The sequence below is a fragment of the Coptis chinensis genome, chromosome 7 (genome assembly GCF_015680905.1).
Source record: "Coptis chinensis isolate HL-2020 chromosome 7, ASM1568090v1, whole genome shotgun sequence".
Lineage (NCBI taxonomy): Eukaryota > Viridiplantae > Streptophyta > Magnoliopsida > Ranunculales > Ranunculaceae > Coptis > Coptis chinensis.
Window position 1 is genome coordinate 80,566,301 of NC_141462.1, and position 12,666 is coordinate 80,578,966.

Consider the following 12,666-nt stretch of genomic DNA (forward strand, 5'->3'; position numbering starts at 1 on the left):
AGTATAACATCCATATTGCAGTGGTCAGTGACAGTGCAAATGAAAATCCAAGTATATTCGATGCAACACTCATGTTGTAGTGAATACATTCAACACACTTTAACCAATTTTTCATAAAATGAAAATCCTAATATATCAAAATTGTGAAACTATCAATAAAATTTGGTATCTAACCTTTTTGCCCTTTTGTTCTCTTTTTTTTGTAGTAGATCTTGTGTTTGCTTGCACATTATCGTTTGAATCTTTTCTTTTTTCTTCATTAGGGTTATTCATTTCGAAATTTGGGTTTAATTTGGGGAACTAGGGTTTTGAAATTTGGGTTTAATTTGGAGAACTAGGGTTTCAAAATTTGGGTTTAATTTGGGGAACTAGGGTTAGGGTTTCGAAATTTGGGTTTAATTTGGAGAATTAGGGTTTCAAAATTTGCATATGTTGTTGACTGAATGTTGCATAATTGTCTAGTTTTGATTTCTGTTTAAGGGATAATTGTGTAATATTGCCAACAAATGGACTGGATGAGTTTTTGATATAATTAGAAAAAATTGTGTCTTTTTTACGTAATTAAATTGGAACACTGGGCCTCAAGCCCATTCTATGAGAATTTTAGTGGGTCAGACTGTTATGGTGCTAGAATGCTAGACACCCGTCCTTTTCAGTTTTCACACCATGTTCACCAAATAATTTTACCAACCAAGCACACGAGTTAGATGACTCTCCACGTTCAGAACATATCTAACACTGCACGTAGTATATATACCCCATATATATAAATCTCATAGGCTTAACAACCGTATCTCATATTTAGTTAGCCAATTGACACCACTCACCATGGTGATCAACATGTTTGTAGTACGTGAGCTCCTTTATGCAGTTATCCTCTTCTTCATTACTCATTTCTTCATTCGTAGCTTACTCTTCAAAAATGCACGTAAACTTCCCCCTGGTCCAAAAGGTTGGCCTCTCGTTGGTGCACTGCCGCTTTTAGGATCTATGCCTCATGTTGCACTAGCTGAAATGTCTAGGAAATATGGACCGATAGTATACCTAAAATTAGGTGCACGCGGTATGGTGGTTGCATCGACACCAGATTCAGCTCGCGCGTTTCTCAAAACCTTAGACCTAAATTTTTCAAATCGCCCAACCGATGCGGGTGCCACCAATCTTGCATACAACTCCCAAGACATGGTGTTTGCAGACTATGGACCACGGTGGAAGTTGTTGCGTAGACTAAGCAACTTGCACATGCTTGGTGGTAAGGCTATTGAAGATTGGGCTATTGTGAGGAAGGTCGAACTTGGTCACATGCTTCAAGCCATGTATGAATCAAGCATCCGCGGAGAGAAGGTAGTGGTGGCTGAGATGTTGGCATTTGTCATGGCCAATATGATTGGTCAGGTGATATTGAGTCGCCGCGTGTTTGTTACTAAGGGCACCGAGTCGAATGAGTTCAAGGACATGGTGGTTGAGCTCATGACATCGGCTGGGTTGTTTAATATTGGTGACTTCGTTCCTTCTATTGCATGGACGGATTTTCAAGGGATTGTAAGAGGAATGAAGCGTTTGCACAAAAAATTTGATGTACTGCTGAATAGAATGTTCAAGGAACATATGAAAACAAAGCACGAGCGCAAAGAGAAGCCGGACTTGCTGGATACTCTGATGGACAATAGGGACAATTCTGAAGGAGAGAGGCTCACTGATACCAACATCAAGGCTCTTCTCTTGGTATTCTTCCTCAGGTCATTTTACAATTATATTTGGAAAAAAGTTGCTTAGTGTTTTCAAAAAACCGCCTAAGTATAAATTTTGGACGAGAGGGTGTTGCTGTTGAATGTTAACATATTTACTTTTACCATGCAGAACTTATTCACAGCAGGAACAGACACGTCGTCAAGCGCAATAGAATGGGCACTCACTGAGATGATGAAGAATCCAAGCATACTCAGCAGGGCGCACGCAGAAATGGACTGCGTCATAGGCAAAAATGTTGGAGTTATCCCTCACATGAGGAGAGAAACCGAGCCGACGTAAACGGCATCGGCATCCGAGTCGAGCGCCAGCGCTTTCGAGATAGAAGCGACTTCGCTCGAGTTCCGATAACATAGAGGCGACCAGCTCAAAGTGGCCAGCGCCCGGCTTCCAGTCTTGGTAGCGACTTCGCCAGAGTGGCCTAGCGCCAGCATATTTTTTCGTGGGCCCTTGCTACAAGTACCGTGAATTTGGTTTTGGAGATAAAACCAAAAATCAAGGTTTTGGAAAACCTAACCTAACGAGAACCAAACAAGTCGAGGAAGGATTGGAATCGGACTAAAACAAAGAGAAACCTTTCTGAGATACAACCCTCAGTAAAGAGATAAAGTGATCTAGTAAGGTGAGAGAAAAAGGAGAGATTGTAATCTTCCTTCCCATTTTATTAAGAAGCTCTCTTGTGGAAGTAGGCATCATTGGCGAACCACGGTAAATCTTTGTGTTGTGGTTTGTTGTTTAACCGCTTTTACATTATTATATGTTGTTGATAGTTGTTTTAGCGAGTTGGGCATGTTAGTATAGGTTGTAGTTGATATTTAGATTTTGTCCCGAGTTGAATTGTGTTCAAATACAAGTTATCGTGTAGTGGGAATCAATTGGTATTGGTGTAATCCCCAACAAGTGGTATCGAGCCTTGGTTAGAATAGCCTAGGGTGTTATCCGAATCTTGGTCGGAAGGTGTTTGTGAAATTCACGAGAAAGATTTGAGGTTAAATAACTTGTAGAGATGGACCATTCCGTGAACACTTTCGTATGATGAGTCCGAATAGGAAGAACTACACCATCATCGAAAGCCAAGATGGAAGACTTGCTATCTTTGCAAGGACTTGGCACTTCCCATTGAGAATGAGGGAGTAAAACCGAAAAAAGGCCATGAAATTTGAGTGGAAAAAGCTTGAGCGAAAAGCTATTGGGTACATTCGACAATGGATAGACGGCGGTGTCTTTCACCATGTGGCCCAAGAGACTACGGCCTTCATGGAAGAAACTTCGAAGACCTTTATGAAAGGAAGTCGGTGGAAACAAAGTACTAGTTGTTAAGAAGTTTGCGGAACCACGAAGTACCAAGAAGGTTCTTCAATGTGTCGAGCATCTTAATGAAGTCTGAGAATATCATCAATCGGATGCATTTGATGAAGATCAATTTGGGAGGCGAAGTTGAGGCTTTGTTTCTATTAGGCTCTCTACCGAAAAGTTGGGAGACATTAGCGGTTTCTCTACATGGAAGCGACCAAGGATGGAATTGTTACCATGGAGATGGCTACCACGTCTTTGTTGAATGAGGAGACTAGAAGGAGTGCAAGAAGCGACTCTTCTAACTTCGGAGGTCCTTTTCACGAGAAACGGGGAGAGGTCGAAGCGAAAACCATCTCGTTCTAGAGGTGATGCAGAAGTAAATCTAGGGGTGAAGCTAGAACTCCTAAGGCGAGAGGCAATGTTACTATTGTGCCACCAAAGGCCACTTCGGATATGAGTCTGAGAACGAAGAGGGATGAGAAGAATAACCGTGTACATGAAGACATGGTGCGGAGGAACGGAAACACAGGCGGAGATACTACCGCGACTAGTCGATGACCTGAGTGGGGTTGTGTCGGTTGTGGTGTGTCTTTGCTTAGTACCTCATGTCGAGGATCTGAGTGGGTGATAGATCTGAGGAGCATCCTATCCGTCACAATCGCCGCAAGGGATTCTTCACTACCTACAGGTTGTGGTGAATATGGTGAAGTGAGGATGGGTAACGATGGCCTCGAAGATTATAGGCATTGGAGATGTTCATGTAGAAACCAATGTCGGCTACACCTTGACACTTAAGGATGTAAGACATGTCCCCGACATACGGTTAAGCCTAATTTAAATTTGGGAAATTAGATGACGATGGCTTTGTAAACTTCGTTTGGTAGCGGGGTATGGAAACCCGACCGCGGTTCCATTGTAGCGGCGGAGGAAAGAAAACTTGCTCTCTTTACAAAACCACGAGGCTAGTTTGTGTAAAGCGAAATCTTGTGAAAAGAAGAAGCTTCATCCGAATCGGTGGCACAAGAGACCGCGGTCACATGGGCATAAAAGGGATGGAAGTTCTTGCTAAGCAAAAGGCCATGCCGGACATTAAAGGTACACATTTAAGTACATGTACTCATTGTTTGGTAGGAAAGCAACACGGGTGTCTTTCCAAAGATTCCGTCTCACGAAAAGGACACCGTCCTTGAACTAGTGCACCTGGACTTATGTGGTCCTATGAGAGTGAAGTCCCACCGGGGAGCCATTCTTCTTGACATTCATTGATGATCGTCAAAGAAAGATATGGGTCTATAGTCCGAAGACCAAGGATGAAGTACTTGGCGTGTTTGAGAAATTCCACAAAGATGGTGGAAAGAGAAACCGGGAAGTTGTTGAAGTGTATTAAGCTCGATATAATGGGGGTGAGTACATTGGGCCATTTGAAGAGTATTGCGAGTCATGGGATTAAATCATGAAGCGGACCGTTCCCAAGACACACGCATGAGAATGGAATAGCGAGAGAGAATGAACCGTACCATTGTAGAGGGATAAGATGCATGCTATCTCACTCTAAGCTACCTAGAAGCTCTTGGGTAGAAGCAATGCGTCTGGCCGTGCATGTGATCAACTGTCACCCAAAAGCCTCAATAGTGATTATCCGAGGAGAGTATGGTCGAGAGATGTTGATTATGGATACTTGAGGGTATTTGGGTGCGGGGCATTTGTGCATATTCGAAGGATGAGAGATTCAAGCTTGATGACAAAGCCAAGCGGTGCATTTTACGGGTTATGGAGATGAAAAGTTTGGTTACAAACTCTATGATCCGATTAACAAGAAGGTAATCCGAAGTCGAGATGTTGTGTTCTTAGAAGACCAAACCATAGCAGACTTTGAGGAGGGTGAGAAGCTACGGGCTTTCACCAATGATCTTGTTGATTGAGAACCCGAAGTTCCTACCGTGGAACGTCACGAAGGCATTGAGAATCAGAGAACCATGAGTTTGAAGCTCATGATGAGAATCTATTGCTCATGATGGGATAGAACCTATTGGTATAGAAGATGCGGATGAGATGCATGAACCACCACCGAAGCAAGCGAAGTGTATCCTCACGAGGCACCCGGCCAGATGGGGCAAGGAGGTCCGACGAGAGAGAGACTAGCTTCAACCAGGTATCCACCACGTGCGTCATCTACTATCGGATGGTGGAGAACCTATGTACTATCAAGAGGCACTTGAAGGTACGCACAAAAGAAAAGTGGTTGAAGGCCATGCATGACGAGATGGATTCTTTGCATAAGAATCACACTTATGAGTTAGTTGAGAAACCCACGGGGAGAAAAGTTCTCAAGAATAAGTGGATATACAAAGTCAAGCATGAGGAGAACAATCCTCACCCAAGGTACAAAGCTTCGCCTTGTTGTGAAGGGATTCGGTCAAAGGAAAGGAATTGATTTTGATGAGATTTTCTCTCTGTAGTGAAGATGACTTCTATCCGGGTGGTATTGGGTATGGCCGCAAGTATGAACCTAGAGGTTGAGCGGACTAGATGTTAAGGCGACTTTTCTTCATGGAGACCTTGAAGAAGATGTCTACATGGACCCGGCCCGAGAGGGTTTGAGGTCAAAGGCAAAGGAGCACCTAGTATGCAAAGGCGATAAAGAGCTTGTATGGGTTGAAGCAAGCACCGAGACGATGGTACATAAAGTTTGACTCCTTTATGGTGAAGCAAGGATACAAGAAGTCTGCTTCCATCATCATTGTGCGTTTGTTCGAGATTTCGGATGGAGATTTCATTGTCTTATTCTTTGTATGTGGATGATATGTTGATAGTTGGCCCAAACATCAACAAGATATCAAAATGAAGAAAGACTTGAGTAAGTCCTTTGAGATGAAGGATTTGGGTCAAGCAAAGCGGATACTTGGGATCGCGGATCACTTTCGTGATGTAAAAGAGTGGAAAGTTGTGGCTTTCTCGAAAGCTACATTGGTAAAGGTGTTGAAGAGATTCAACATGGATCAAAAAGCGCCCCGGTCGGTTGTCCGCTTGGTGGCCGGTTCCGCATGACCAAAGAGATGTGTCCTAAGGGTGAGCATGGCGAGTCGGATGGAAAAGATTCCTTATGCATCCGCGATGGGCGATTTGATGTATGCCATGGTGTGTACTAGACCGGATATTGCTTTACGCCGTTGGGGTGGTAAAAGCGATTTACAAAATCCGGGTAAAAGAGCATTGGGAAGGTGTTAAGTGGATATTGAGATATCTCAAAGGCACTTCCAAATCATGTTTGTGCTTTGGTGGAAGTAAGCCCTTTACTTGAAGGCTACATCGATCACGGAACATGGCGGTGATGTTGACTTCGATGAAGTCCACCTCCGGTTATCCGGTTACTTTTGCGGGGGGAGCGGTTTCTTGGCAATCTAAGTTGCAAAAGTGTGTTGCCCTCTCCACTACTGAAGCCGGTATATTGCGACCAGCGAGTGTTGCAAAGAGTTGCTATGGATGAAGAGGTTCTTCGAACTAACCGCTAAAACGAAAACGGTTTGTAGTTAATGTGACGCGGGGAAATTTTCATCCACTTGAGCAAGAATCCGAGTTTTCATTCTAGATCCAAGCACATACATATGCGTTATCATTGGATTAGAGAAGTACTTTCGAAGACAAGCATTTGTGTATCGAGAAGATCCATACCGACAAGAACGGGTCGGATATGATGACCAAAGTCTTACCGAAAGGTAAGTTTGATGTTGTTGTCTTATTCGCTGCGGAATGGCGACACTCCTCCCTCTGTTGATTTGGCAATTGCATGGAGGTATCCCCTCACCGCTTGGAGGGGAGATTGTGGAGTTATCCCTCACATGAGGAGAGAAACCGGAGCGACAAAACAGGCAAATTCGGCATCCGGAAGTCGAGGCGGCCAGCCGATATATAAAGCGACTTCGCTACCGTCGAGTTCCAGAGAACATAGAGGCGACCAGCGCTCAAAGTGCCAGCGCCAGCGCTCGGCTTCCAGTCTTCAGTAGCGACTTCGCTCGAGTGAAAGCGCCAGCGCTCATGCATATTTTTAAATGGGGCCTTTGCTACGGTACCCTTTTGGTTTTGGAGATAAAACCAAAAATCAAGGTTTTGGAAAACCTAACCTAACGAGAACCAAACAAGTCGGAAAGGATTGGAATCCGACTAAAACAAAGAGAGAACCTTCTGAGATACAACCACAGTAAAGAGATAAGAGTGATCTAGTAAGGTGAGACCGAAAAGGAGAGATTGTAATCTTCCTTCCCATTTTATTAAGAACTGGCTCTTGTGGAAGTAGGCATCATTGGCCGAACCACGGTAAATTTTTGTGTTGTGGTTTGTTGTTTAACTGCTTTACATTATTATATGTTGTTGATAGTTGTTTAGCGAGTTGGGCATGTTAGTATAGGTTGTAGTTGATATTTAGATTTTGTCCGGAGTTGAATTGTGTTCAAATACAAGTTATCTGTGTAGTGGGGAATCGATTGGTATTGGTGTAATCCCCAACAAAAAACCGTAGACTTGAAGAATCCGACATAACCTATCTCCCATACTTGCAAGCAATATGTAAAGAGACATTAAGAAAGCACCCATCAACACCTCTCAATCTTCCAAGAGTAGCTATAGAAGCATGCGAAGTCAGTGGATACTACATCCCTAAGGGTACTAGGCTCAGTGTAAACATATGGGCAATCGGGCGAGACCCAAGTGTGTGGGAGAATCCACTTGAGTTCAATCCGGACAGGTTTTTACATGGAAAAAATGCAAAGATTGATTCGCGTGGAAATAATTTTGAACTTATACCATTTGGTGCTGGAAGGAGGATATGTGCAGGCACTAGAATGGGAATTCTTCTTATTGAGTACATTTTGGGAACTCTTGTCCACTCATTTGAGTGGAAAGTCCCTGATGGAGTAAAGCTAAACATGGATGAAACATTTGGACTAGCACTCCAAAAAGCTGTACCACTTGATGCTATTGTGACCCCTCGCTTGCCACCCAGTGCTTATTCAGTTTGAAGAAAACATTCCATTGCTGTTGCTCTCTCCACTTTTTTTTGAAGTTATTTCATGAAAAGGACCAAATTCTGTACCTTTGTCTAATAATAGAGGTGGTGTATTTCAAGTGTTGTACGTGGGTTGTGACTGTCAAAATAAGAAAAAAGAAGTACATAGAAAATGTAGTACGTGTTGTCCTGCTTAATTGCTAGTTAGTAGTTATTACTGATGACTGAACTGAACCAATTTTTTTCCTCATGTGATGGAATTTCTTTTGGAATCACATCTACGTTTTGTTGGACATAGAATTATTAATAGAAAAAGTGTTGTGTTCAACACTCCAACGATTGATCTAAATCTTGATTTTTGGGGAGATTGATCTCAACATCGTGAATGTCATCATCCAAATTTCTAACTTAAGATGTAAATCGATAGCCTAGAAAACTTGAAAGCACCGAAAAATCTCACAAGCCGGACAAGGCAAACATACTTGTAAGTTGTAACCGTTATAGCAAGTGGTAACATGCATATTGGTAGCAAAATAACTGTTAAAATTTTGAAAGAGAATAACTGAACAGCACCCTGAAGTCCCTGAAGCACAAATTTTCTAGAGAGACAAATTTCGAAAGGTGAGTCCATGGCTCCTATCCAAGTTAAAAGTAGTGTTTAAAGTCGATAAAGTAAAATTTTAAAATCAATGAAAATATTTTTTATTTTAATCGATAAAGTAAAATTAAAAAAGTCGATAAAGTGGAAAGAAAAATCCTTCGATTTTTTTTCTACTTTATCGACTTTTAAATTTTACTTTATCGAAATTTTTTATCACTATTTTTTTTTGATTTTAAATTTCACTTTATCGATTTTAACACTACTTTTAAATAAAGTGAGCCATCGGACTCAACTTCGGTTTGTTTGAACTAGTTTTTGAAAGATCATGAGCTGCATTTCTTCCAAATTATTCAACAGTGATTCCAACCAAAAATCATTTTAAACCAATGCTGATTACACGAATCACGTAGTGTCCCTTACTTCCTCCTCTTATGAATTATTGACACTTGATTCAAAGCATAGCAAGGAAACAAAAACATCTAGTCCTGCTGTTGTTCATTTTAAGTCCGAAGAGGTCGTTGAAGATGAACCAGAATCATTAACGTTTTGGAGTTGATGAAAGAACTTGAAAATGAGATAACCGTTTCTGAAATGGTAAATATGACCCCAAAGTTTGAGAATGTGGGTGATAGAAATACTTCCAATTTCTTTAAAGAGGTTAGTTCTCCAAAGAGAAATGAAGGGAAAGAGAACAAGCCTAGACATTATGGATTTCAAGGCTGTGCACGAAGATTGGAGTACACACCGCAAGAAGAGGTCTTGAAACCATTAAACACGTCAGAGAGTTGGAACAATGTAACACCAACTTTGAGTAAGATAACCTCATGTGATGTGAAAACTGAAAGTTCTAGACGCAATTCAAGGTTATCGGTGTCCAAACAAAGTTCAAATCCCCTGTTTGATCCAGAACTCAGTGCATTCTATGGAGAAGAACTTGTGGAAGAAGGTGAACGGATCAAAAACTTGGTATCTCCAAACATTAGGACTTATAAGGCCGAAGGATCCAAATATCTGCTAGAACTGTTGGAAGAAAAGTGCCCGCCAGGTGGAGACAAAGCAGTTATAATATACACAACTACATTAAGGGGTATCAGGAAAACATTCGAAGAATGCAACCTCATAAGGTCACTAATTCAGTCACATCATGTATACATATGATGGAACGAGATATCTCGATGGATTCAGGGTTTAGAGAAGAATTGAGATTGTTAATGGGAAAGAAAGAAATTCAAGTTCCTAAGGTGTTTATTAAAGGAAGGCTAATAGGGGGAGTTGATGAGTTGGTGAGTTGGTGAAGCTGGAAGAGGAGGGAGCATTAGGAGTATTGTTAGAAGGTATTATTCCAAAATCTATGGTAGTGTGTGTTGGGTGTGCATGAATGAGGTTTGCTATGTGTATGGAGTGTGTAGAGAAAAAACGAGTTTTTCTCTGTTTTTTACATTCAGAGCGCCAGCCCAGAGTGGCGCTGACCGTGCTTATGGTCCAATGTTTTACCGACCAGCTCGAAGAAGCGCGCCACGCCGTGTCATTTTTTTGTGGGCTTACATAAAGAATCAGCGATTTTGGTTTTTGGTATAAAACAAAATCAGTTTTTGAAAACCTAACTTTTTCCAAAACCAAGAAAGAAAGAAATTATAAGAGAGCAATTCTTTGTGAGTTGAGTGTTCATTCTTTGTGAGTGAATTGAGAGACTTGTAATCATTACTTCGGGACATCCAAAGAAAGCTTGGAACTCGCGAAGTGGAAGTAGGCAAATTGTCGAACCACGATATATCTCTCGCCTTGTGGTTTGTTCTTCCTTTACATTAATTGTTTTACTTTATATGCTTGTTATTTGATATTGGAAGTGTTGGGATATTGCTTGGAGGGTGTTGAAGTCTTGTCAGTGTGAAGGATCGATCTTTGTGTAGGATTGATCCGTTTTGTTATGGGAACGTTGCTTCCGCACTTATATATTCACAACAGAGTGCAATATGAGTTGTAAAATATTAGATGAAGAGCATAATGAGATGGTCAAATGTGGAGAGTGCAATGAGAATGGATTGATTGCATGCCCAATTCTTGATTGATTATTGTCTACATGTATGTTATGGTGTGAATTCTTTCATGATAAACATTAAGGACGATTCTTAGTTTCTACTACTTTTTTTTACAAACGTTCTGGAGGAACATCTAAGTATGACATTTTAGATTAATCTGAGCCTCACATAAATTTCACACAAACTCATCATGATTATTAGTTCACTCGGAAAATTTAGATTCCACTAATTTTTCATGACAACATCTCCTAACTTCATAAAACACAAGGGTAATTCTTACCTAAATGTAGTCAACAAATTAAAGTACTGTGATCCGTTTGTTTTCACTGATAATTGGAGACCATGTTCAAACAAAAATTAGTCCAATAACCATACTAACGAAATACTTGAAAATTGAAAATTGAAAATAAGAATGAATGTATGTTTGCCTTTCAGCTAATTCTTTTTCTTCAAATGAATCAAGAAGACTGTAATATGTAATAGAGGGATTACATTTGATTTTGAAGTTTCTTGGGAGTAAAGGGGGTAATTATAATTCTAGGACAAGGACCTTGACTGCTATGCTATAGACATCTAGTTGCAATCCATAAGAAGTATGGGTTCTCTAAATAAAATAGAGAGAGAGAAGTGCCAACAGCTGTAGCAGTAGAAGAATAACTAAAGGCTATAGTGCTCAGGGTGGTGAAGGACAAGCTCTCTAATCAATCAACAAACAAGAAATGTACACAATGGACATAATAAACTCTTGTTTAGAATTATGAAAATCCCCCTTTCTGATTCTAATCATATTTATTGTGTTAACTAGTATTACCTCTCTCTCTCCTGGGAAATTAGGCCCTTCCTTTCTAAATACACAAAAAAAAAAAACATGGTCAACTCAATTTGATTTTTTTTTTGTGTGTAGTTTGGGAAGAGACCCTAATTTCCCATCTAGGGGGGGAGGAGGAGATTTCTAATTGGCTCATCTAGTGAGGAGCAATACTCGTTAACCCATATTTAATTAGGCATTGATTTTAATCCTAATAAACCTAATGTGTTTAGCACTAATAAAGTTATTAAAAATATCTGTGCTAAAATATCTTCTTGGAATTCGAAGCTTCTTTCTTTTGTTGGTAGAGACACTTTAATTAAAAGTGTCATTTATGTTATTTTCCTATTTACTCTATGCAGGCTAATCTTTTTACTAAATCTATTTGCCATTATTTGGACATATTTTATGCCAATTTATGGTGGGGGACTAATGAGGCTGATCATAATAGAATACATATGATAAGTTGGAACCAGTGTTGTAAAAAAAAAAAATAATAAAAAAAAAATAATAATAATAATAATAATAATAATAATAATAATAAATTCTGTTGGAAGATTAATACTGAAGTAGACCTTTTCTGGGTTCGGCCTCTCCAAGCCAAATACTTTAGGATTTTTTTTTTTTTGATGAAATCTAAACCTAAAAAATCGCCTTCCACTTGGTGGGAAAATGTAATCAAGATAAAACACGAGATATCTCTAATACTACTATTGATACTCTTTTTATACCTTATATTAGAGATGCAATTCTTCAGACTAAGATTCATCCCCCTACTAATTCTCAAAAATTGGTTTGGTCTCTTGAAAAAAATGGTTGTTTCTAGGTTAAATTTGCTTATCATTGGTTTCTTAATAAGGATAGATTTTTTTTGCTTAATAATAGTAATCATTATGGTTTCCTGAAACAAACATGGAATTTGATTTAGAAAATTCACTCACCTCTTAGAATTAAAACTTTTTTTTATGGAAAACGATACGACATATTTTACCTACTTGTAAAATCTTATTTTATCGACATAGTTGTACTTCTGAGTTGTATGTTTATTATGCGTAAGAAAAGTTGTAAAGGGATACATATACACATTTGCGAGCTGATCACTCCCCAAGGTTGCTGATTCAACCTGCCCACCTCATGGCTGAAAAGCAAAATATGAACTTTCTTTGGGTTG

At 40.0% G+C, this 12,666-nt stretch overlaps 1 protein-coding gene and 1 pseudogene across 1 annotated transcript; both read left to right on the plus strand.

Moving 5' to 3' along the window:
* The first annotated feature begins 823 nt into the window (after positions 1 to 823).
* LOC147489227 (flavonoid 3',5'-hydroxylase 2-like) lies at positions 824 to 8,276 on the plus strand. The gene is made up of 3 exons (XM_086572500.1): positions 824 to 1,725; positions 1,861 to 1,979; positions 7,550 to 8,276. The coding sequence occupies exons 1-3, from the start codon at positions 829 to 831 to the stop codon at positions 8,058 to 8,060; spliced, it is 1,527 nt and encodes a 508-aa protein (XP_086428626.1). The 5' UTR covers positions 824 to 828; the 3' UTR covers positions 8,061 to 8,276.
* A 972-nt stretch (positions 8,277 to 9,248) lies between these two features.
* Positions 9,249 to 12,666, plus strand: part of LOC147489228 (uncharacterized) — a 49,261-nt pseudogene continuing 45,843 nt past the window's right edge.